Consider the following 27361-nt stretch of genomic DNA (forward strand, 5'->3'; position numbering starts at 1 on the left):
ATAAGCAACATCTAGGTCTCTGAAAACATAATTTTATTTTTGCCTTTGAATCTGCTCACTAAAATCTCAGTGTTGCTAACTGCAGTCTCTGGGTCACTTGCCTGTGATTTTAACCAATGCTGTTTGGGATTGACCAGATGTATTTATGTACTATGAATTCAGACCATGAAAATAGATTGGCAGTGCTTAGCTATATGGTGTGATAAATGGACATTCTTATTTTTTCTGCTTTTGATCTGACTTTATTTGGCAACTATTTTGATTTGCCACAGATTAGAAAGCTTTCTGACTGATTCCAGACATAAAACAGGGCTTTAAACTATATTTCATAGATTTCTAGAACTTAGGAGATCAAGCTTTCATAAGTTGCTGCTATGTACTCAGATCTTATGAAAAAGCAAGAGGTGCTGTGGCTCAGTGGCTCAATGATGCTGGAGATGGTCTCTGCTCCAATGGTTCAAATCCTAGAACTGCATGGCGGGGTAAGCTCCTGTTACTTGTCTCAGCTTCTGCACACCTTGCAGTTTGAAAGCACGTTCCATGCAAATAGATAAATAGGTACCACCTCAGTGGGGAGACAAGCTGGTGCTTCATGCAGGCCGGCAGATTCCTGCTGGCTCTGAACTTTCCCAGTTGAAATGCCTGTTCATGAGGCGGCTCTGGTGGAGGAAGGGGGCCTTGATGACGCTGCAGGAAGAGCCGCTCGTCTTTCTCGCAGGTGCAAAGCTAGTTCGCCCTCCTGTGGTGCATCTTGGGAAGCGTGCAAGTATGTACCTAATATAGCTAGTAAACAGGCGGCCAACTACTCCTCTGCATTAACATTGTAGTCTCCTGGCTATTGTAACAATGCCATAGGCTAAATAAATAAAATAAATAAAAGATTATGAAGAAATAAAACTCAACCCCCAAACCTCTCTACAGCTCCCAGAAATTCCTGCTATGCCCTACTGCTTCCTCCCACCCCAGCACAAATTTCTTACCTGACAATTCATGATGTCATATAGGAAGTCTTTCTTCTCAATGAGTGTACCAAGAAATTTGAGAACTTGTATCTGATCAAACAGGTGATAAGATCCATTTTAGAAACTGCCATGTAGAAACTAGACCATTGTAGCTTCCTTTGCAACTAGAGCTCTCTAGCAAATAAAGAAGTATTGCTGGTAATTTTTGTTGTTGTTGTTGCTGTTCCTGGTCATTTCCCCATAAGAGCTTTATTGCATCAATCTAGAGCAGGGGTGTCAAACTGCCGGCCTGTGGGCTGGATGCGTCACGCAGAAGCCGCACCCACCCTATTGCTGGCAATGGCAAAACTGTCCCAATACGTTGCGTGATGTCACGTGACGTTGCAAGTTTGACATGCCTGATCTAGAGTCATCCAATGATTATAAGCCAAAATAACAATAAAGAGTACAGATTTCATATCCCTCCAGTGATGGCTTGAGAGGAAATAGCTCAGCATCTAGGGGCCTGGGTTCCTGAAAAGCTGATCTGCACTGCTCAGTATATCAACACTTCCCAATATACCAGCAAATTGATTGATATCCTCTATTCATTTGCATGTGAGGGAAGGGGAAATTAAAGGTGGAAGTTTATTTATAGTCCAAGATCACTCAAGTAAAAAAAAATCAAACACAGCAGAAGGATAAATCTATTCTGCTGGAAAATAGCCTTTTCCCCTTTCTGTTTTTACTCTTCCTCTCCTGCCTGTCTGTATTAGAGAGAAAAGGCATGAGGAGAAGAGCACCTTTATCAATAGATCCTGATTAGGCAGGCCTCCAGAGCATCTATGACAGATTACCAGTTGCAAAATGTAGTCATGAGTCAGACTGATTGAGGATTCCATGTAATGCTTTCTAGTCTGACAGCAGTTCGGCAAAACTGATTTGATAAGTGGAGTGAGAGGCAGCATGAATTCTAATACCCCGTATTTTCCGGCGTATAAGACGACTTTCTAAAGCATTCAAATTGGCGCTGAAGTCGGGGGTCGTCTTATACGCCAAGTCATCTTATATGCCAGAAATTACGGTAGTTTCCGGTGTATAAGACGACTTTCTAGGCATGCAACTTGACGCCAAAGTCAGGGATCGTCTTATATGCCGAGTCGTCCTATATGCCGGAAAATACGGTAATTATTCTCTGCATTTCTGATGTTGAAGTTGTCAATGTAACCAAACTGACACTACTTACCCAACACAGAGAGTTTTAGCAGGCTTCAGGGTTCTTATTTTTGCAGATGTTAAAACACATATGTTTTAACATACTCCAATGGTGGCTGAGTATAATTAGTTCTCATAAGGACCTAACAGCAGTTGGGGCACAGAATAGTTGCTCTGGAAAAGCCTGAATAAAGAGTTTTTAACATTTTACTCTGGGCCCAACCTTTTTGTTCCATTTTTAATATTCAGGATATGAGAACTATTGTAACCATTTTCATGTTGCCAAAAGGGCAACATCAATGACTAGGAGTAAGCCAATAGCAAAGGATAAGATATCCCAAGGTAGACAAAGAATACTAATGATTTTTAAAAGATCAGAGAAAAAGAAAATACTATTTAGTGTGGACCGAATACACTTAATGATCCACAGAAAGTGGCTGATTGGGCAGGAGGGTGGTTCAGAAACTAGGTTCAGAACTGAGTCAGAGAACTAGAATAAATCAGAATCTGAATGGCTGCAATTAACAATGAATTTAGAGGAAAATTTCTGAATATTATTAGCATCTCTTTATAGACATGTATTTTTGCTCTGTTCCAAGCTTAGCCAGTCTCAAATCCCTGGGCCTATTGAAAGAGAAGAAAGTGCCTGTGTGTTGTGTACCTTGGTTAAAGTGTTTGCGGTGAGCAGAATGTCCATAAAGTTTGTAAGCTGTGTTCTCAATAATGTGTGTGTGTAGTCTGGTATGTGCAACCCATTCAGCAGCTTCAAACCAGCTATTTGCAGATTGTTGTCCCAGTTGCTTGTCACAGTCTCAATGATTTTGGGGACATATTCCTGCAAAGAAAGATATATAAGAAAAAGTGAATTCTCCTTAGCAGTTGACAATCTGTATATCTTTGAGATGGAATGTAAATAGTTGATTTTTGACTTTTTAAAGATACATCTTTAAAGTTAACTGCAGTGCTTCTCAACCTTAGCAACTTTTACATGTATGGATTTCCACTTCCAAAATTCCGCAGCCAACACATTGGCTTTAATTTTAAATTTGTGAATTTTAAAAAAATCAACCATACCCCTTGATCATAGTGCCTTCTACTGGCAGCTGAAAGAATGTCCTTTCAATGAATATGCAACTGTAAATTCAGTGAAAGGAATTTTTTGTTTTAGCTTTTAAAAATTCATCTCAGCCTCCCCAAAACAATTTGTTTCATCTTTATTTTAATGTTTGGAAATATTAGCGCACATGTGTATATATATATATATATATATATATATATATATATATATATATATATATATATATATATATATATACTTTTTTCTTTCCCTTTTTAGTTTCAGCCCAATATGGCATCTCTATTACTTATGTGAAAGCCAAGTATCTTAAATATACCCAGTGCTTTTTTTCTAAAAAAAAAAAAAAAAAAAAAGGTGCCGGAACTCACACACATCATACAACCCGCCTTGACTACCCTACAAGGTTCCATCCAAAAAAGGTGCCAGAACTCCGTTCTGAGCGTTCTATGAGGGAAAAAAGCCCTGGATATACCTCTAAGAGAAGACAGATACCTACTAAATTGAGTAGCTTACTGTTAGAAAGAGAAACATAGAGAACTGCTAGCAGAAAAAGATCTAGTGGCTCATCAAGTCTGCACATTGAATTTTTAATTTTTTAAATTTTTTTTGTCAGGTGATGGGCATGTGTTTATCCCAAGCACGCTTAAGCTTAGTTACTAATGATTGACCCATTACCTCCACTGGAAGTTGGTTCTATGTTTTCACTACTCTTTCTGTGAAGTAATACTTCGGAACATTACTTTTGAACTTCCCTTCTTTTACAGGAAAAGCCTGTCCTTCTTCAAAGGAACAGTATTTTATCCATCAAATGGGTTGGTCTAGTCTACATAAGTGGAAATTTAAAATTGAATAGCTATATAGTAGTTCTGATTCTCAATTACTCTACATTTGTAGGAGAACAAGAAATAAGAGATCCAGAAGGGTTTTTTTAATTGATTGTTCATGAATGTATTGCATTTCCTTGTGGAACTCTTATTTTTTCTAGATTATATTTAAATATAACTTTATTAAAGTATTCACAAGTTTTTAAATTTTTTGTTATAGATTACTGTACTTTTTTGGCTGTTTGGAATTCCTTTAAAGTATGTGTGTGTGTGTGTGTGTGTGTGCGTGCGCGCGCGCTCACGTGCACATGTGTACGTGTGGTCATGTTTATTTATAATGCTCTATCTATAAAAATAATAATAAACAAGTAGAAACAGGAAAATATGCTTTTGAGCATATATGCAGATGATTCAAAATCCCAATTACACATAGCATTTATTCATGCTGCATAGGAACACAATTCCCTCTATGTTTTGAAACAAAATCACTGAATGATATAAAGCAAAAGGACTGGGAGTAAAGTAAAAGTAAAGGTAATTACTAATCTTTCATCTGAAATAGTTGCAACTATGTACTATTTCTTATATAAACCACAGAGAATGCCCAGGAAATAGATAGTTTATGAGTCAATAAATCAACTTTTTAAAAATGTTACTCTCGATTACATAAAACTGAATTAAATACAACAAAGGAACAAAGTAATTAATTTTTATATAACATAACACTTCCTAAGATAATGTAAGACCAAGTAGGTTATATGACTGTGCTTCAATCACGCCAAGGAATAATAGATTTTGTTATGAAAACAGGAAATACTCCTGATTATTCTCTAATGTATTACGAGACCTATATTGATGTTTCTGTCCTGGTACATTTCAAAATCCAAAATGATGCTTTTTAAAAGGTTTTCCAAGTTTATTTAGTGAGGTTTATAAAACTGGGACTTTAAGGAATCCCAGTCATCCAAGCAGAGCTGTCTGGAACTTGAACGTTCATGGCAACTGGACATCTTTTCTTTTTGGTTTGAAATCCAACAGAATAACAGTCTTCAGTCTGATAAAGATAGTTGGATAAGCAGCAAAGCATTTCAAACCAAAAAGAAAAGAAGTCCAGTTGCCATGAACATTCAACTTCCAGACTGTGCACATTATTTTCCAGTTTGTTTGCTAAATGTTGATGTAAAATTATTGACCACAACCCTGTTATATATTCTGTCAGCAATATTGGTTTTCATCATCCATCCTGCACAACCTGGTTTTATATATATAAAAAAAAAATCCGGCAGTTGAGGAAATCCAGGACCTATTCACACCTATGGGTTTGAAATTGCAAGGATTTTCAGACTACTTTCATGGGCAAAATTGTGGCTGCTGCAATATGGCTGTGCTGCCCTGTAGCACCATTGTGATCAGCTGAGGTCATGTGTTCATAATTTCTGATCCTTCTTGCCAGCTTCCCACAGGCTAAGTCAACGGGGAAGCTGCAGAAAGCTGGAAGTCACTCCTGCTCCATTGCTTTTTTTGCCTGTCCATGGTGATTCTGTTTTATCTATTCAGATAAGGAAATATATCTAAAACCATGACCCACAGATCATGGGCTGCACAATATTAGCTTTTTGCAAGAAATATGAAATCTCTCAGTAGATTGTTAGACAATGGTATGTTTTCCCCCTCTGTGTCACTTTCTATATTGAATTAATTTATAGACCATATTTCCACACAAGGGAGAATATACAAAGTAGAGCATTAAATAGCTTTGTTCTTGGTGTTCATTTTATTAATTAAAAATTATTTTTATCCAATCCTTTCTAATAATGTCCTAGAGCAGCTGTCAAAAATAATTAAAATACAATTTGGAAAATAGAATACAGAACATACTTTGAAAAAAGACCTAAAAACATCCAAAAAGGAAGCAAAGCATTAGTCAATAGCAAATATAAGATAAAAAGACCACATCTGTCAAAAGTGTGCTGAGCTCAGAATCCTTATGAATGGTTAGGCAGGTGATAACATCCTTAATGTCAGTTACATATATATGATTATATATGATTTAAATGCTGCCCAGAGTCACCTTTATCAGTGAGATGGATAATATATAAATTAAATAAATAAATACATAAAAACTTCATTACTACAAGAAATCAGTCATCCTAGAGATAAATTTGGGGTCCATACACCATTTCCAAAAACGTTTACCTGGATTTTGATTTTAAACTTCCAGACGGCAGTGAAGGCTTTGAGGGCGTTCAAGGTCTCAGTTTTAGTCTCTTTATCCTTATCATCCAGGAAAGAGGCCACTAATTTTATGTCATCATTGGTGCAACCATTTGCCTAGAAGTAAGAAAGAAGCAATCGCGTGGCTATGCACATCAGCCTTATCAACTACCATATTTGAAATGCACCAAATATGTCATATTCACCATAACACCATCTGACCTGCACGATGTAAGATTTGATGGTTGAGATACCAAATCACAGGCCAAATATAGACAGTAAAGTGGTAACTGTCAAGAGGGATGCAATACATCCAGTGGTGGGATTCAAATATGTGAACAACCGGTCCTCTGTGTGGATGCCGCTTCCGAACGTACATTCTAAGCCTGGGCAACAAGAAATTAGCTACCAGTTCTGCCGAAGTGGTGCGAACCAGCTGAATCCCACCACTGAATATATCTCTATTGACATTGATCCTAAAGAGCAATTTCACAATGGGACTGCAGATTCTAGGTGCAGGGATAGCATAATCTGCATTTTACTGGAATAAATGCCAAATGTATCCCATGTCTTTATCAATTCCACCCGCCAAAATGCAACCACCATATTCCTTATGGATATTCCTGTGTAGTCACTAAATATATTTAATCACAAGCCCCATCAACTCTGCACTGGATTGAGGTGAATTGTAGTAAAACATACTCTGAGAACTTTAATTTTGGCAAGATTCACATAGGATCAAGAATCACTGGGCAAGGCAATTGTAAGATTTTTTTTTATAAAAAAAACTTACCACTAGAGCGGCTTTGGGGTTTTTGACTTTTATATTTGAATGGGATTTGATCTCTAAACAAGGGGACAAGTGCTTAATTTACACTTAATGCCCCCAAGTTCAAAAAAGAACTGAGGAAATCTATTGATCTCCAAAAGACCTCTGTATTGTATTCAGAGTACACACAGGTCCCAGGCTTATCCTGGGATGAAATATATCCTAACTACCTGCACTTAAGTGTACATTAGGACAAAGGTAGTCTCCCCTTCACATTCAAGGATTTCATGAATGATGCACAATGCAGTAAAAAGAACAGTAATTCCAATATCTGTTCCAGGTCCAGCCAGAGTCTGATTTTCCCAAAAGTCAGGAAGGAAATGTACAGGTAGGAAATGTTGGTTTTATCAGCCATGATCTATTAACATACCTTTCAGTTTCTGCTGAAATCTACCTTAATTTTTCCAGTAAAAACACCTTAAATATCTCCCAGTCAAACATTAGGCTGATCTCTGCAGAATCCCTCATCCCCTTTACCAGAAAAAGTACAGCCTTGGAAACTGATCTCTAATGAAATGAGGAATGGTAATAATGGAACTTTAAGGCTGAAGATATTGGGCTATAGACCTGTGCAGCTGCATAAGACTCAACCTTCCTTATCACATTCCACAGCATGTCCTGTAATGTAGGACATTCACCTCAGATTCCTTCAAGCAGATACACTGAGTTATATTACGAAGAGTCATCCTTTTGGTGTCATCATCTAGGTTGGGACTGAGGGACATCAGAAGCCGTCTGAGCTCTCCTGCAACGCTTGCTTTTACAGATACAGTATAGAAAGATTCTGAAGATAGACCTAGAAGCAATCATTCAAAAATGAAATTCCAACATGAAACTGAAGATGGTTTAAAATTCCTGTGAAGACACTTTTGCACTGGAATATCCTACATATACAGGTAGTCCTTGACTTACAATTCATTTAATGACCATTTGAAGTTATAACAGCAGTGAAAAAGTGACTTATGACCATTTTTCACACTTACAACCATTGCAGCATCCCCATGATCACATGATCAAAATTCAGACACTTGGCAACTGACTCATATTTATGACTGTTGCGGTGTCCCGGGGTTTTGTGATTATCATTAAATTATGAAATTCATTCCTATACAATGCAGTAATAGCAATAGCACTTAGACTTATATACCACTTCACAGTGCTTTACAGCCCTCTCTAACCGGTTTACAGAGTCAGCATATTGCCGCCAATAATCTGGGTCCTCATTTTACCAACCTCGGAAAGATGGAAGGCTGAGTCAACCTTGAGCCTGCTGAGATTCGAACTACTGAACTGTTGGCAGTCAGCAGAAATAATCTGCAGTACTGCATTATAACCACTGCACCACCATGGCTCATAACACCAAGTAGGATGATTCTTAAAAGAATTAGACAAGGTTATGGAGAAAAAGTTCACTAATGGCTTATGTATAATATCCACCATCAGAGATACTAAATCTCACTGTGAATTGCTGAGAAACATCAGCAGGAATCATAGAATCATATGCTGGAAGGGACCCAGGAAGTCTAGTCCAACCCCCTGCCCAAAGCAGAAGACCTTATTGTATCTTGGACAAATAGCTATCCAATATTTTCTTGAAGATCTCCAGCAATGGAGTATCCACAACTCTGGGAGGCAAGCTGTTCCATTGATTAATTATTCTTACTGTCAGGAAATTTCTCTTTAGCTCTAGACTGGATCTCTCTGTAACTAGCCTCCACCCATTACTTATTGTCCTACCCTCAGGTGCTTTGGAGGATAAGTTGACCTCCTCCTCACTGTAACTGCCCCCCCCCAAGTACTGGAAGACAGCTTTCATGTCAACCCTAATCCTTCTCTTTATTAGACTAGACATACCTAATTCCCTTAACCGTTCATCATACAGTTTAGCCTCTAGTCCCCTTATCATTTCTGTGCTCTTTGCACTTTCTAGGGTCTCAGCATCTTTTGTGTCATTGATATCAAATCTCCCTCACGTCTTCACCTCTACTTGCAACTGTGTCTCCTTCTCATATAGTGTCCTTGCATGGTGCATACTGGGTTGCACTTGGGACAAAATGCTTGAGTAGACAAGTCATTAGTTTTACACCTCAGTAGGTGATACCTTCTAGCCAATCTTGGCTGTTTTGAAGATCAAGCAAAGTTGGTCTTGTCTACTACTTGGATCCAAGGCCACCTTGGAATTCAGAAGAATTGGTTAAAGTGAGAAATTTAAAAAAAAAACATTATGGAAGAAGGAAATGTTTGGATGGTTGTCATAATCAGCAGCCTAGCTGGACTCAAAGGGTCTTTACAAAGCAGATACAATTATTTTGCTAGCAGGGATAAATTGTGGCAGCAATAAAATGACAGTGATTCTCTGATAGCATATAATTGGTGCAAACTTTTTGACATTCCTACTCAGCTCAACATATCTTGTACTTCCATTTTTCCACCTCACTTGGTCCTACAGCTGCCACATGCTTCAACTCTTTTCCCCAGTGACCCTTGGCCAACAGATAAGATACACTTAGCAAGACCCTCTTCTGCATTTCCAGTTCTCTTTTTCTTTCCCCTTATTTTATTTTAGTTCAACAGTCAAGATGACTAATCAGTGATAAAGCAAACATGACAGTCATAGTGTTCCAGGAAGAATCAGAAGAGGTAAGTGGGAAGGGGAAAGTTGTCAGTTCAGAAACACAGAGCCTGACAGCAGGGTGGTCTATTGCAAATAAGAGTCAGCACTGGAAAGAACAAACAGAGAGAACATGAGAAGCGGTTGAAAACATCCACTGCAGATGGGAATATCAACCTATCAAGATGTTTTCCATTTCCACTACCTGCATAAACCCAAACTGCTGGACTGGCCTTATAATTTGGCATCAACACCTAATAATTCTTTCTACTTCCAGACTGAGAAGATGAGAAAGATACCTCAGAAATGGAAGTTCTCCCCTGCCTATTTTCTGTTGTCATAATGAGATTCATTATTCATATTCTCATTCATATTCTCATCTCTCCCCTGCCTGAAGCTGAATGGAAGTTTTTTGGACCAGGGAAATCCTACCTATTTTTTGCTGTTAGGAATACAAACATTCCCCTCCTTCTCTGGGGTATCAGGGAGGGAAGATGGCAGTGGGAACTGCCCTTGCAATTCCTCATGCCAGGGAAAAGAGGGGAGACATCTTAGGATCCAAGGGAAGGAGAAACTAGTGAGATGATGTGAAGGTAAGAGCTTGCAAGATTAAAATCAAAGAGTTGGAGAGTAATTGGTCCATTTAAAGAGTAATATTCAGGGGTGAGGTATTTGTCACTAGGTGAAAAGATCGGCTCTCAGTCCATTACAAAATAAAGGTAGGAAAATGAGACAGAAGATTTAAATATACAGGACTTCAATCCTGAAGTTTCCATTAGGGCTTCTCTAGTATCTGTGTCCATGAATCTCCGACTGTGAGACTTCTCATTTGGATATCAGTCTCCATGAAGCTTGGCAAGGAGGAAGAGAAAGAGAAGGAGAGCAACAGCAACAACATATATTGTGAGCATGTTCAACCCTTATTTCATTTAACTCACTGGCTAAGTTCATTGAATCGGGGCTGTAGGGGGGGCTTCTGAGAATTGCTAGGAGAGCCTTCGACACCAAATAGATGGCTGTAGCTCCAGTAGCTGCAGTTACCATGTTGTTAGTAGTTATCAGCTCATTGTACTTCATATTGCTTTAAACTTCCAGGAAATCTGATGGAACCCTGCCCTGACTACAGGCCAACCCATCCTTCACCTGTGACAATACTGCACCTCACATGGTTTGTGATGTCACCTGTGTCCTTCATGACAACTCTGGCACATCATCATCATCATAAGGGTTAGGCCTCTGAATCTTCTCTCCTTCTCCTGATATCATGAAAATACTCTGAGATCTTGAGAGATAATTTCTTGGCATTGTATTTGGAATGAAAAGATGTTAAGGGGAATAATTAGTCAGTAACAGAAGACAGGCTTTGCACATAGCAGGTCAGCTAGCTCAATCTCTAGCATTTTTCTACCTATAGAGGGAGTGGGGAGCAAGCAAGATAAAAAAAGACCTCTCTTGTGTGTTACAGTATTTTGGAAAACCACTGTGAACCACAGAAAATCAGCCCTCTCCAAATTGATGAGCTGTAACTAGTAGAAGATCCAGCTAGAAACCCCTAACCTCCATACGAACATAATTTTATTTGGGGGATATGAAATATCCTCTTTCCACAAGTACTTTGTTGAAGAAGAATTTTAATGTTCAAAGTGTAGATGTTTTGAATCCACATTTTAGCTTTTAGCTTTGTTTCCTTCTCCCTGCTGCTCAGTTGTCTGTCTTATAAATATTTAGCTAAAGTGTTATTATTTTGGAAGAGATTATTATTCCTTTAATTGTTTTACTATTTGTAAACCAGATGAAGTTGTTTTTGTAGAAGTATAACTGCCATCAGTAAATCAGTAATGAATTGCCCATTCTGGTGGATTTTGTATATGGGATGTATATCAGGGGTAAAGAGGTGAAATCTTCTCAGGCAGGAAAATATTTTGACTACCCTTAGAATTTAACTGTATGTGTTTCCATGACAAAGAACAAAATATAGCTACTGGATATAACATTTACTTTTTCAGAAATGAATTTAATGCGGCATTTAAACACATGCACACGCAACTTTGTTTACTCAGAAGTAAATCCCACTATGACACATTGCCTAGTAGATGAGAGTATGGCACCCCATATTGCTGTAATTCTGCTTCAGGCAGGGGATACATTTGCTGTGTTTTTAGGCCTCTGAAGACCATTTATCAGACTCCAGAAGAGGGCAGCAAAACTCCTGAGTTGAGTGGCAGCCCCTCTACTCCCAGGAAGCAGCGTTTCTAGGCTGTATCCCAATGAATCAGAAAGAAAAAGCTGCAGATGAAGGAAGCCGATTCTTTGGAACTTGACCTTTGTCTCCTTTGAGGTTCTTTTTTTCAGCCTCATATCCAGCTTTCGTGATCTCAGATGGAAATCATGACACAAGATGACAATTCTATCTCTCTAGTCTGAGAACACTAATAAGAAAAGTATAGTCCACTTTCAGCACTCAAAATGATTGCAATAATTATTCACACTGGCTGACTGGGATTACAACCTAGCTCCTTAGGGCACCAAAAAGCACTTCCAGATGATCAGGTTTTCCCGTCTCTGAATTCTTCTGAATGCAGTTCAAACCACACCTGAGAATGATCCAGACCAGGGGTAGGGAACCTTGGTTCTTTTATGACTTGTGGACTTCAACTCCCAGAATTCCTGAGTCAGCATGGCTAGTTCAGGAATTCTGGGTATTGAAGTCCACAAGTTATAAAAGAGCCAAGGTTCCCCTACCCCTGATCCAGACGGCCTTGACAATTTTCAGAATCATTTGGACAGCAGGATGCTATAACCATAGGATTGTTTCTATGTTTGAAAGTCTGTAGAGATCTTTCAACCCGCCAGCCATTCAAAGCTTGCTATTTCTTGCTAGTACTTGAGAACAGACCATTGTCAACAATGGTGGGATTCAAATATGTGAACAACCGGTTCTCTGTGTGGATGCCATTTCCGGAAGTCCATTCTGGCCTGGGCAACAAAAAATTAGCCACCGGTTCTGCCAAAGTGGTGCAAACCGGTTGAATCCCACCACTGATTGTCAGGTAGTTGGTACTCACTGCTGGCTACCTACTGAGTGTCTTATCCTCTCCGTTCATGTCTCTGTTAAACACCCATCTTTCCTTCTTCCACAAAAATAAAGGATTTGTTTTTATTATACATTTCCCACTCAACAAGATTTACCTAATCATACAATGGTAAGATTTACAAGGAATAAAATATAGTATGTTTCAAGAATCCTTTGAATAAGAACACAGACTGTCCCTGTAAGCACAAGGCAGTGGCATTTGCTGTTTCTGAAGCCTTTTCACACCCATAGCTATGCCACTGACCATGGCTATAACCAAACTGCTCATGATTGCAAGGCCCAATGACATCATCATGTGATTAGCAGGGGTCTTGCATGTGTTCTAGGGTGGTGCTTCAGTCTGGCAGATGTGGATCAATAGAGAATGTAAACATTTGGCAGATAGAATCTGCTCTGCTGTAAGGTCCTATTCCTAAAATGAACCCCTTGTTCATATAGTCATCCTTTGCCTGTTGCACACTGAAGTAGATTGCAGTGAATATATGAACCAATTAACCTATGAGAGGAGCTGAACAGCAATTCTGGTGGGACTTCAGCATTTACAAAAGTATACAATAGTTTGGGAAGAGTGTCCTAAGGCAGGAATCCTAAGCAATTTCTACTAAAGATGTGTTTGTTTTCCAGAAATATGGTGAAAGACAAGGAGAAAATTAGGGGACAGGAGAAGATTCGCATCAATGTTGTGATGTAGCACTTAAGGTGTTGGCTTAAAATAAGGAGAGGGGAGAATACAGGTTCGAGTTCACTTTCAGCCATGGAGGCTCCCTAGGTGATATTGGGCCAGTCATTTTCACTTAGCCTATCTTATTACAAGGTTGCTATGGGTGGGTGGGGGGAATGGAGAAGGGAGTATATTGTATAATATACAAGCTTGAGCCCCTGGACACAGGGAGGGATGTAAGTCTAAGAAATAATACATACAATAATAAAATTCTCCTGCAAGCGCCACTTGTGAGACGGTGATTTCACTAGCAGGTATGTAGTTTTTCAGCATCTAATGATATACAAATGATATTTGCTGACAAGACTCCATTTTAGTAGTGCTTAGGATCTCACCAGCAGCTTAAGAAAAACAAGTAGAGGCTTTTACAAGACAAGTTGTCAAATGTTTTCAGAGATACCCATTTGTATATGTGTCACTGCCATCAGACATAAAAAATGGACACACAGGCACACATGTATATATAAGGGAAGGAGAATTGTAGGAATTTTATGATCAACACATTGGGCTTTCACTTTCTCCATAACTTAAAAGAAAAACAAATTTGCCCGTGGGAACAATTGCATCTATGTACTGGCTCTGAATGTGGATGCAAATAGCTTTATGGCTGGATTGAAGAACTGATGTGATTCAGGCCATGCAAAACAACTCTATAACCTATGCAAACAACTCTGACCTACTGTATGCAATTTGACCCTTCCTAACCTAGAACATCTTATTCGGGATAAAAATAACTCCGGCCCATAAAATTCTGCTTGCACATACTTTTAGCTCCCCAAATTACTCATCAGCTACTATTCATTGTTCACTGTCCACTGTCACATTATCACTGCATGCTCCTTATTAAACAGTCTTCTGCTTGGTAACACCTCTGAATAATTTTTCTTAATGTTCTCAGAGACTTTTTTTTACAAGGGTTGTTTATTTCATGGCATTATTGGAGTCAATCTTTAATCACCATCATTTCTTAGTGATGCTGTTGCTAAGGTTCTCGTTGCCCCGTGTTATGTTTATTCTTGACTTAATGAGCACATTTGGCAGAATGCACCCTCCCACCCTCTGCTTATGTTGTGAAAAATCCCCACTAGATTTCATAGGCCTCACACAGCTGGCTCTTTAAGAGATATCCCACAATTGATAACAGCCAGAACCAGCATCCCTATGACTTTGTGGTAATGGCTATAGAGAGATAGATGATAAACCAAGGTTCAGTCATTGAAACCTCTAGACAGTGAGAAAGGGAAGGGGCACTTAAATGGGCAACATAGATGCTTTCATTGGGAAGCTATGTTAGTAACACTTAAAACTCTATGCTCACCGGGTTGACTGGGGGCCCAGGACTTCTCCCCGAAATCTGGTCAGATGCAAACATTTAAGGATGACTTCACTATTTTTTGCTGCATGTTACTCATGTATAAAAGGGCTTTATTCAACCTTTAACAGATGACCAAAGGAAATTTCTCAATAATCTCTTGTGAAGTTCTCCGTTTTTACTTTCAGAACCGCTCAAATCTGCCACTGATGAGCACCATCTTAGAGAAGGCATTCTGCTTTCTCCTCAGCTGAGGCAGGAGCCTTCTTTTAATGTGATCTTTGCAGCAACACCTACAGGCAGCGTCTGCAAACGAAGGGTGTCTGCCTTTCTGTGCCCCTTTCAAGAAATTCCTGTTCCAGCCACAGGTTAATTCTGCCGATTTCATTGATACAGAATCATTTGATTAACTGATTATCGTTCTTTTTAAATGCAACACAGGAGCTCATCTTCTGATAAAGTTTTTTTTTTCCAATCTCCATGTTCTCTGTCTGTGCACATGTACTCAACCTTCTCAAGCCCACACAAATACACTCACACACCTCTTACACGCCTTTAGTACAGCTGCTCCCCCCACAGCAGCAGCGCCTGCCTGCCTGCTTGTCTGCCTGCCTTCATTCCCCCACCCCCACTCTGCCCTTACAGGGCCGTTTTTTTTTTTTTTCATACTCAAGGGTACAGGATGTTCTGTTCTTTCTCTCTCACTCACACGCGTAGGCACACACCCTCTCCTCCTCCCCCCCCCCCGCCTGTTTCTGTTCCTCAATATCAGGCTTGGGGCCTTCACCTTTTTAACCCCTTCAGCTCCAGTTTGCATTAGGCGAGGCACGGATGACAACACAAACCCTGCTGCACCACCATCCCTCCCTCTGACAAGCTAGGCATTGCTCATTGCAGAGTCGGACAAGCAAATATGTTGGCTTCTCAATTAGCAACTCAGCCTGCTGTTTACCAAGGGGGTTCCTAAAGGGTTGGTGGGCCAGCTGGCAGGGGAGGCCTTGGGCAGGAAGAAGCATTTTTTTAGTGCTGTTGGTGGTGGGGCCAGAGAAAGGCAAGTCTCCCTCTTTCCTGACCCGACTCAGAAGATCAAATTATCTCTTCTCCTTGGGCCCCTCCTTCTGACCTTGCTTTTTCTCACAGGTTAGCTGTCCCTGACTAACAAGGCTAGGAAGAGGATGACGTAAATTCAACCGATAACACCAGGAGATGAGAAGAGACATCTGGCAATCGCTGGCTGGCTTCATGTTGAAGGAAATACTGCCATTTTTGCTGAAGAAGCATCTGGCCAGTCATTGCCTCAGTTTTTCTACAAATGACCCTCCTCTGAGAAATGATCAGAACTCCTAAATCAGGGGTGACAAACTGCCTGCCACAGGCCTTTTGCATCATGCAGAGGCCACGCCCATCACAGCTCTGGCAATGCAAAAAAAGTCAAGATACCTTGTGACATATCACATGACGCGGCAGATTTGACATCCATACCCTGAATAAATTTGGGCATCCAAAACTAGAACGCTTCCTCCCTCCCAAAAACTTTTATTTGATTTTAGGTGGCTTACAATGAAACAAATAAAAATGCAAAATATTCATAACGTAAAACAAAAATACAAATACATAGCGGCCGGGTATAATCTGACCTATTCATACAACCAAGAGACAGGCTCTAACTCATGCTAGGGCCTCAAGCTTGATCACAAGCCACAGGCCAACAGGGATGGGTCCAATCTAATGGGGGTGGGAGAAATGATATTCCAAAGGGTGGGTGCCCCAGGAGAAAATTGTCTCTTCTTCTGGGCCTCATCAGCTGACTCTCCCTAGCTGACCTAGAGCATGCCCTTCTTGCCATATTGGATAAGAGGGGTAGGAACAATTGGGGGGAGAGATTTATATGTTTGGTATTCTCTACACACAACAGCAGAAATGGGTCTGGTAGGATGCTGCCTATGAAGTATTAAAAATTGAAAATGTATTCAGTGGGCACCATAGAATAATCACAATCCCCTCTTCTATTTAAGCTTCCTCATCTGACACATTCTGGATGAGCCTGTTATTTCCATTTGCTAGGCCTAGCCCTAAGCAGAGAATCAGTCTCAGTGAATTTTTGACTCAAAAGGAAAAACAACGGATTCAATAACCAACTCTCTTTTTTTTCAAGGGCACTCCTGTTTCTGCACACAAGCCAGACAGAAGGATCAACTACCAGAACCTGCCCATACTTAATTATCATCATTGGAGATCTTATTTTATGTGCCGTCACTTGAAAGATACAAATTTAATGATATTTGAGACAAGGCCTTTTGACAAATTCCTGCTTTCAGGGGATGGTAATGAGATTGGCTTCTTTATTGTTTTGCATTATACAGTATTGGTAGAGTAGCCAGTTTTGTTGAGTATTTTATATCACCCTTCTGTTTTAATATTAATACTGTTCTCATAGTTAAAGGTTTTTAATACTTTATTAAATTGCTCACTACTCTGCGTAAGTGATATAGAGCATGATTTATCAAACCGCTGTTGCCATCTCCCACAATATTTAAAGCTTTTTTCAATCTCATAAAGAAGAGGAAAAGACTAGATTATGTACACCTGACATTTTCAGGCTATTTCTGCAGTTTTTAAAGTAGAAATATTTTGGAAGGGTGTAAGTGGTACTTAATGCTAGTATAGCAGCCACTAAATAAGCATGGGGATTCCTCATATCCTTATTTACACCATCTGTACATGTTTCTCAACTTTCACTGCAATCCGGAAACTGTTAGAAGAACTAGACTATGATATTAAAAGTAATTAGAGGGTTTGTAAAAAAGGAAGCCAATGTGACCCAGGCTAAACTATAAACAAACAAAGCTCAAGAATTCCTTTCAGGTGCCTGATTCTGCTTGCCAAAGTCAATTAAATTCTTACCATTGACATAAACAGGAACAAACTTCCTATATCTACCAGATGACTCCATGAACAAACTTTGTAAGGAACTCACATCTTTGCAAAAAGCATCTTACTAAGATTAAATCTTCAACCAACAGCTCTTCTGTACCTTGAACTTTGGAAGTTCCTCCAGAAATGAAACTGCCAGCCATTCTCTTAACTCTGTAGGGGAGGATCCTTTCTCACCCAGAGGTCAATCCTGTGGATGAAGATTGCTAGCAAAAGTCAGGATGCACAGCTGCATCTCGATGTATGTCTGAAAGGAAGTTTTCTGTCAAATGGAATGCCACAGCTTTTGAATAATAAATTTTGAAAACAATTCACAGGGAATATTTCTGGTCCCATGCAGCACAATAGTGAAACTCAGCTTCAGAACCAGAGAGACTTATTTTGACACTCATAGAAGCATCATGTTCATATGGCAAATATTATTGGTTAGTGGTATTGTGGTACAATCAGATTTACATTCACACTTCAAGATGAGGAGAAACATTGTGGTTCTATAGCAGGTTTTTATTCTCTAAGGATAACATGATGGTGGCTTCTCTTCTTGCCCCTAGAGTTTTGGACTGTGTGCACATTTTTCATCATGCCAGCATGGCCAGATTTCAGTAGCAACAGGAAATATAATTAAAAACTCCTGGAAGGCACCAACTTGTCTTATCCCACTAAGACAAGCCTGCCCTACTCATGCCGGCAGAGGAGGCCTACTGCAGATCCCATAGATCAAGAAACTCTGGCTGGCAAAGTTTCCAGGTCTTCTCTGCTGTAGTGTCAGCCTTATGGAACATCCTCCAGACCTCCACCCCACCATCCTATCCTAACCTTCAAGGCCTGAAAACCTATCTCTGCCGGTTGGCTTGGGGACCCACAGCAAGAAGGGCAGCAAATACATTGAACCAATCAATCAATAAATACAATACACTTGGACAAAGTTGTACATCCTCTTGGGCAATTTCCAATTATTAGTATAAGGTTTCAACAAACTTTCAACATGAGTTTCAACAAACCTTCCCTCCCCCATTTCTATAACTATATAATGTGCTTAATAGTACTGGCATTATTTGCTAACAATCTTGATAGCTATGATTGCCAGGAATATCTTGTGATTAGCAAGTTCAGTCCTGAATTTTCTATTCTCTGTTTCAACCAAAACTCTCCAAACCCTTTCCAATATCTATTTACTGCAGGGAAAATCTGCACAAGATTGCCAAATACTCAACTTATATTTGCATGGCTTTTTCGGTTTTGTTCTTTCAATGAAGTGCATTGGCTCCTATTTCTTTCTTTCTTTTATTTTTACCTATTTCTGTGCTACATGTAATACTAAACGATGGGCAGAAATATCCAGAAGACATTGAATATATTCCACCAAAGTACTTGCACACTGAGGAAAGCTTCTACTTTTGAATGTCTACTTCTCATGCCCTTATTTTTTAAAAAGGTGAATATCCAATTAATGCCATTTTTCCAGCAAAAACTTGCGAATGTTGGCAAGGGATAATTTAAGTCTAATATGCTTCTGGAAGGGAGCGAATTAGAAATCTGTCTTAACAACTGAGATTTACCTTTCCATCCTAACAACATTTTATTTATTTTGAGCCATAATCAGCAAATTAGAAGAAAAAAAAAACCACAATGCAAAAGGAAAAATAATAGTGTTCAGCCTTGCCCCATTTTTGCCTTGTTTCTACTGCAGCAATGTAAAATTTAGCTATTGCACCAATAATAGATAACATCATATCTGAGAGAAGAAGATTCATATAATAATCATCCATTCTTCTTGGGTATTGATGCAGCAAGCATATGACATATTTATTCTGAAGAGCCCTACAGAATCACAATAGAGTAGGATATGGTAAGGTATTTCTATTTCCACTGAATATTGCACCTTCTTTTCTCTTAGGATGTCAAGCTTTTTCTTCTTCCTCATGTAACTTTGATGAGTGTTTTCTCCGCTTGGCAATCCTTTCCTCCTCCCCTTTCGTAGCAACATTCTGTTCTTCATCGTTTCATTTTTTCCAGCTTTTCCTACATCTTTTTGTTTCTCCCTTTTTCATTGCTATTTAAATGCCTTTTTTCTCTCTCTACATTCTCTCTTTTCATGTAGGTGTTCTAGACTATGCCATGAAACTTTCTTCTCAGGATATTGAAAATCTATTATGCTTTGCTTGATGGAGGCCTGGGTAATGACATTCCCTAAGTGAGCCACTCATCTGTAATTTTTGCCACATAATGTTTAATTTAGAAGAGTTCATATTTCGGGCTTACACAATGAATTTGTGGCAGTTTGGTTTTTTTTTTTTTTTTTAAGGCTTAAATCACAGACTTAGGAGTGGGTATTTTGATGGCTAAAGCATACAATACAGTATATGGCAGAAAACCATTTATAAACACTGGTAAATGTTTTGTATATTTTAAGGAGTTCTTAACCACAAACTAAAGTGAACATCTTTTTTACAACACTACCTAGGAAATGTAATCTTACTGGAAAAAAAAAACTTACAAACTGTGGTGTACCAGTAGTTGAAGAATAGTTGAAGTTAACTAGTATTTCACTTGATTATAAACAATTTTCTGATGATGGAAACTGAGGCTGTTTCAACCAGACTAGACTATCAAATAAGCTAATCAACAAAGTTCTAGCCCATGATTGTTCAGCACTGGTCTCCATGATGTTGCAGGAATGAAAATTAGTATAATAAGTTATGTATGTTTTTCAAGTGGTTCATTTTTTTAAAAAAAAATTGAGGCTTCGCAGTGTAAAAATAAGGTGATTTTTGGGAAGAGGACAAATAGAGAAAAGGGAAGCATGTTTCCATGGTTTGAAATAGAAATGATCCAGATCTTGCCATCATTTCAACAGCTCACTGTTTCTGCATTCTTAGTTTGCCTTTTAGGAGGTATACCATGGGCCCCAGGTATCTGCCAGGAGAGCAGTCAAAAATGTCAAGATGGTGCTCATAATCATGCAGTTGAAACACTCCCCTCTTCTCAATGCATGTAAAAAAGGTAAAGGCTTTGATCATACGGCTGTGGCTACATCTTGACTTTTTGGGTCATCTGCACAGACACCCTGCCAGGGGCAACGATGAGCAATTTATGCTGGCGAGGATTTTGTCCAAAGCCTTGAAATTCCTATGCATGAATTTGCAAGCAGTTTGCCACAAAGATTTTTTTTTAAAGCTTCACAGATACCACAAATTTGTGAGGTCATATTTATCCACATCCAGTAAGAGGCAAGCGCCTCTTTCTTAGGAGTCATTGGAAAGTCTGTAAGTAAAGATCCATTTTAAAGTCCAAGTAAACTCATGCATAGGAATTTCAGCAGCCCCGAGTAATTTGAGATGGGTTGAGATTGGCTAATACCTTGTTCCTTTAGTTCTGACCTGATTTAAACTCATGCTTTCACATTGAGTTCCCATATAAGTCAGAAAAGGTAATCTCTAGCCTGAAGCATTCCTCAGGACAACTGTGTTTTGCTTCCATTCCTGCTGGTGGGGATGACGGATGTAGCTCAAGGCATCAAAACCCTTTCAAAAAAGATTCCAAAGGGCAAGAGTGTCTTCAGCTGTTCTTTGGCAAATGAAAGTGCCATATTTTTGTATGTTCTGAAAAAAATGGTGGGCAGAAAGTACAGGTAGTCCTCGACTTATAATAGTTTGTTTAGTGACCATTCAAAGTTACAACAGCACTGAAAAAAGTGGCTTATGACCATTTTTCCCACTTATGGCCATTGCAGCATCCTCATGGTCACGTGATTTACGTTTGGTTCATCTTTATGATGGTTGCAGTGTTCCAGGGTCACGTGATCATCTTTTGTGACCTTCTGGCAAACAAAGTCAATGGGAAAGCCAGATTCACTGCACAACTGAGCTACTAATTTAACAACTCTAGTGATTTGCTTAATAACCATGGCAAGAAAAGTCGTAAAATGGGGCAAAACTCACTTAACAAATTTCTCATTTGGCAACATAAATTTTGGGGTGAATTGTGGTTGTAAGTCGAGGACTACCTGTAGTTCAAATTCTTGTTTTGGATCAGAGAGGGCTTGTAGTAGATCAGCAGTTTGGATAGAGGATTGTTGTTGTTTTTTTCTATACAGATTAATGGCTCATTGGGCAGAGTAAGATATCATCAGCCAAAGTTTCACTAGCAGTCCTGACTGCTGCTTTTTGTAGAATGTGTTTTACTTTTTGTAGTTCAAAAATAACAAATCCTATTAAAACTATTTGCTGCTGGTCTAGAATGCCTAAGTTGGCAGGTGGCAGGACAAAGATTTGCTCCCACTAGATTTTTAAACTAGATTTGAAAAGCAGACATAAATTCATGTAAGAATTTAACCCATCTCTAACTGTAAGGTGAATAGTTAATCAAAGTATACATCATGCAGATATTTGTGTTGTTCTTGAAAATTCAGGCTGTGGAAATCAAGAGATTTAAAAGTGTTGCTGAGCATTCATAATGTAATATGCAATAATCCTGAATCTCAAACAGCCTGTCTGAGGCAGCATGATGGTGTCCTTTGGAACACAATCATTCTGTTCCCCATTTTAGAGATGGATAAAGTGAGAGGCTTTGAGCTGCCCTAAAGCTTGTGAACCTAAAAGAGAGTGAGAAAAATAAAAAGAGCAGGAACACTCCTCCCTGAATCTCTGATCTTGAAATGGGAGGCAGGCAAGAATGTGAAGATAGACAGACAGCTGGAATCCATGAATGTCTCTCTTTATGCCTTGCAGTCTCCGTGGTCTGCTGCTGTGTTTCAGGAGGACTGATGCTGCTGACCACAAGCCCGCAGGAGTGGTTTATCTAGCGACACAGTACACCCACTTCCCTGGCTGCTGAGTCAGGCTGTTCCCTTTGCTGCCTCGTGCTCTGTACATTGTGTTCCAGCTCTCCTCATTGGCACGTAGCCCAGCTCACATCAGCTTCTCGCTCTTGTTTGTGTTCTCAGTTTGCACTGAGGGCTGGTTTGCAACTCCGCAATCCTCCCCTCCCATCTCTGACTCCTTTCCTCATCCTTGCAGAAGCTGGGGCTCCTCAGTCAGGAGAAAAAGGAAGCCTTCATACAAGGCTGGGATAGCACCAGGTATCCAAAGGGACACAGTTCTTTTATAAAAGATGGATTCTGATCAGTCACACATTGTTGCCTGGGTGTTATTCTGGAAGCAAAACATCACCCTTGCCCTGCAAATCTAATGAAGCAAATAAAAGAAATCATGGTTACAGCAAACTGACATGCATGATTACATAGAAACTTCCTGGGAAACAAGTTTGGAGCATTCTTTCAGGACCAGTTGACCCTATTTTCTAAAATCCCAAGTAAAATGCGGTCTCTGCACCATTCTATTAACCCCTTACTGCATGTAGATGAACACACAGGTTTTTGGCCCATTGATATTGATATTATGTTTGTACTTCATGCTGCATTCTAATTTCTTCCACCCATTGTTTGGCTTAATTTTTCATAGTTACCCAAGGTGAGGCAATGTTATAGCTATTGCCCCTTGTTATAGCTATTGAGCATAGGAGCTATATATACTGGCACATTGACTACATCAGTGTACCTCTTCCACAATCCATGGAGAGACTTTCTGTTCAATGAGAGCCTCATTATCCTGCAAGCTGTACTGTATATAACACTAAAAAGTTAACTTTGCTTTCAGAGAACTGGTATGCTCAAACACAACTATTTCCAAACTTTTTAGGTTGAGCCCGATGCAAACAATCAAACAGTGACCTTCTTGGGGAAAGGATAACCTCAAATTATAAATACAGAGATGTTTCAGAGATTCACAAGGCCATCTGAACACCAACAAAGTCTTCAGAGATTAATGAGACCATTTTAGCTATTACCAAATGCTCAGGAGATTAATGACACTCTCTGAAATATTCATAATGTTCTGGGGCCTGGCAATGACCTCAAGGTCACATAAGGCTGGGAATATCTGAAAAGAAATATGAGTGTATTGGGATTTGGGGCGTACATGGGATAGAGCATGAATTATAGGGGGAAAGTACGGAGAAAAGGACATACAAGATCAGAGGCTGGGATTGTAGCTATGGAAAGGGATGTATGTATGTATGTATGTATGTATGTATGTATATATAAAGATCCAGAGATCTTTGTGAACTGAAGTAGGAGCATGAAAGCTAGAAATTACCTAGACTTGGTGTAATAGATGCAATTTTCCATATGTAAAACTAGAAGCATATTATCAAGGTCCATTTGCATTAGAAGTGCCTTTTATTTAAGTTAAGTTATCAGGAAACTCAGTCATAGGAAACTCAATCAATCATCATTTCCAGTTAAAATAAAAACTCCTTGTTATACTTGAATTGTTCTTTGGGGCCAACAGAATAGATTTGATGCCCTTTAGTCATTCTGTTAGCCTTGAGGCTAACATTATTTATTCATATTTATGTGAGTCACTCAAATGTCTCCCCACTAAATAACCCACCTAAAAATACAACCGAGAGAATTTTGTAAAGAGGCCTATTTGATTGAATCTTATCAGCTTTGTGATATTGTTCAAAAAAGCTGAGGAGAAAATCTTAATAGATAAGTAACCTTCTCAAGATTTGGAAAAAATTTAATGTAACCTGTAGCTTCTATTTTAAATTCCTAAAGTCCTTCAGCATCTGGTGACTAAACTGCCAGTTTTTGTCAATGTGATTTCCAGCATGGGGATGCCTGAACAATGCAGAACATATTAAGCTTCTATAGAGCTTAACACCTATTTTACAGTTTTAAAAAAAGAAGCCAAAAGACACCTTGCCCATCCCAACAATGATCCTTATAAATCCAATAATAGAGTTTATTGGTAGAGTTAAATCTGGAAAGAAAGAAAGACCCAATCCCTGTGATTTAGTGTCCTAAGAAAGGAGTGTGGGGAGACTTCCGGTTCCGGTATACAGCGACACCGGTCACGTCTGGGGACTTGTCTCCAGCCTGGCCAGGTTTTCTGCGTCGGTAGACCCCCCAGTGGGGCAACCACTGAGAAGGAGGCTTGCTGGTGACCACGGGAGAGTGGCAGCTTCTCCCATGGCTCCAGCTATTTCCTTAGGGCCAACGGAGCAATGATCGTCCTGCAAGATAGCCGATTATCCTGCTGCATCAGCCGAAGTCACAATTACAGCTAAGCGATATTAGACCCACCATGGAGGATCCGGGTGAGACCCCTTTAGCCCCTCTCTTTCCCTTACTTGGTTTTTTTTTTTGTCTGAAAAAACTTGGGTTGGAATTATTTCCCCATTTGGAAAGGGAGGCTTCTGTATGTGTGGGAAGAGAGGCGTTGAGAATAAAAAATTTGTAAAGACTACACTCTATTTTCACTCCTTTTGGATACAGAAAAAAAACAAAAACTTTTTTTTAAATTTTATTAAGAGCTAATATTGGAAGAATACTTCTTTCTCCACTCTTTCCTTTAAAGAGACAAAAAAAGGGGAAAAAATGGTGTCTGGAAAAGTTTCTTTTTTATTTACTGAGGACATTTAGTGGTGAAAAGTTAATGTTGCAACTATTCTTTGGATAGAAACCTGACCTTCAAAATATTCCTGGAAGAGATAAGCTGGTGCAGCTGTGGGAACTGAGGGGGTGGACACTGTTTAATTACAGCCTTCATTAAATAATAATAATAATAATAATAATAATAATAATAATAATAATGAAAATACTTTTTGATTACTTTTAAAATGGAGAAACTCCACTCTCATTTAAATTGCAAGCTTATACTGGAAAAGATTTATGAGGTTTCTGAAGAAATATGTGCTATAAGGAAAAGGATTACTACAGAACAAAGAGTCAATGCTACCCCAAACTTTCAAACTGACCTTCAGATTACAGCTGTTTATGCTAGAAACCAAAACATACCAGAAGAGGAATTAAAGGAAATTAAAGAGGAATTTGTTACAATGAAAGAGATCACCACAGAACTAAGAATCAGAGATTCTTCTTCAAATTTTAAAAATGACTTTCAGATTATACTAGACTACTCTACAAACCAAAATACACTAAAAGAAGACTTCATTGAGGATACAGAGGAACCTATTTCATCCTACAAGCATCTTATCTACAGTTGTGAGGACCAGAAAAAACAAAGATTGAGATTTGAACCTTTAATGCAGTGAGGCTTCAAGAATAAGAGAAATGGAGGTCCAATCCAGATGACAGGAAGCTTATTACTGCCTCAAATAACATCACAAGCAACAAAGAGAGATTTACCGGTTGGAAGGGAAGCGTTGTTGTGGAAACCTGCTTGGCAGAAACAAAAGCCTAGAATAAAACTGAAAAGAGAAATTTAAAATTATATATATTGGATATAAGGCATTTTAGAACTATGGACTGAGTTAAGGATTAAGTTTTTGAATAGAAATAAGAAAAAATGGGTGATTAATGTATGGAAATTACTATATAATGGAATGAAGAAAAAATGAAGAGATGTTTTAGATTGGGATTGAATTAATAATTAATTGAATGTGATTTTAATAAGATGATGTGTTCTCTTTGATAATATGGATGATATTAGGTTTGATAATTTAATTGGATGAAAACAGAACCTTGTTCAAGGGACTCAAATGATTTAAGGTTATTATTTTGTTAACAAAAAATTGATGGATTAGATATGTATAGGATAGATTAATTTTTATTTTAATTGGGAGATATTTGTAGAAGAAGAAATAAACAAGATTTATGATGAAATTAAAGAATTAGGACATATTTAGAAGGGATACCTGAACTGATAATGTGTATGTTTGAAGTAAAATTTAATTATGGTCTTGTAATTGCACAAAGCTTTAAAACAGGTTTAGGATTAATAGAAATTTAAGATAGAAATAGACTAGTCTAAATATATAAGCTATTTGAGGGAAATAGAGAGGGAATATTTGATGTATTGATTGAATTACTTATATATGTTTTGTTTTGGATTTTTGATTACCCCAGCCCCAAGGTGTGTCTCGAGCACTTTGTATTAATTAAAAAAACAATAAAATTTGTTTTTAAAAAAAGAAAGAAAGAAAGGAGTGTGGGGAAAAAATGTAACACACTAAGATTCCAATCAGTTCTTTCCAAATTCTTCTTGAGGACCCATCACTGGGCATCAGAAAATGCACATATAGCTGGTCAAGTAATTCAGCCTATGATGCCAATGAAAATGTGAGAATGAGACTTGTAGCAGCAAAAGCACCTACGAGACAATGATGTCGGGAAAAAGAGCTGTTGAGGACAGGTTCCAGAAGCTGGCATCATTCTACTGGTAAAGTGTTGGCTTTTTAAAAACAGATTTGAGATCCATTGAACAAAGAAGAACAAGCATGTTTCCTGGAGAAAGCCCTCCCCCCCCAAAAAAAAACCCCAGGTCCAGGACCATGAATAAAAAAACAGTTTGTTGATTTACATGATGATGGCTCCTCAGCACAGTTCAAGGCATCCTCTCATTCTCCACCCCATAACCTCCTCTAAAAAATCCCTTCTCCTGCAAATCCCTACCCTGAAATACCTAAGTCACTGCCTGGGAGGAGATTGATTAGATTTGTTACACTCAGGCCGGAATGTACTTTGTGTTACAAATGGCTTTGGTCCAAAACTCAGAAGCT

At 38.8% G+C, this 27361-nt stretch overlaps 1 protein-coding gene and 1 long non-coding RNA gene across 14 annotated transcripts in view; one reads left to right on the top strand and one right to left on the bottom strand.

Moving 5' to 3' along the window:
• LOC120299022 (armadillo repeat-containing protein 12-like) overlaps window positions 1-27361 on the bottom strand; it is a 63946-nt gene that overhangs the window by 4615 nt on the left and 31970 nt on the right. For 5 of the 13 annotated variants that reach the window (XM_039323391.1, XM_039323402.1, XM_039323392.1 and 2 more), the window contains 4 exons: window positions 7740-7897; window positions 6255-6389; window positions 2818-2991; window positions 981-1052 (listed from right to left, as the gene is read on the bottom strand). In XM_039323391.1, coding sequence (XP_039179325.1) covers window positions 981-1052; window positions 2818-2991; window positions 6255-6389; window positions 7740-7897 — 539 coding nt within the window. Of the gene's footprint in view, window positions 1-980; window positions 1053-2817; window positions 2992-6254; window positions 6390-7739; window positions 7898-10650; window positions 10802-17743; window positions 17808-17873; window positions 18021-19655; window positions 21495-27361 lie in introns of those variants that run through there. The other 8 variants (XM_039323398.1, XM_039323400.1, XM_039323396.1 and 5 more) reach the window with 6 other exon arrangements.
• On the top strand, window positions 7866-17317 carry LOC120299025. Its single transcript, XR_005554303.1, has 2 exons — window positions 7866-7997; window positions 10808-17317. It is a non-coding gene; the product is annotated as an uncharacterized LOC120299025 (long non-coding RNA).

Source organism: Crotalus tigris, unplaced genomic scaffold, assembly GCF_016545835.1.
Source record: "Crotalus tigris isolate CLP2741 ecotype Arizona unplaced genomic scaffold, ASM1654583v1 scf7180000024167.7108832, whole genome shotgun sequence".
NCBI classification, from domain to species: Eukaryota; Metazoa; Chordata; class Lepidosauria; order Squamata; family Viperidae; genus Crotalus; species Crotalus tigris.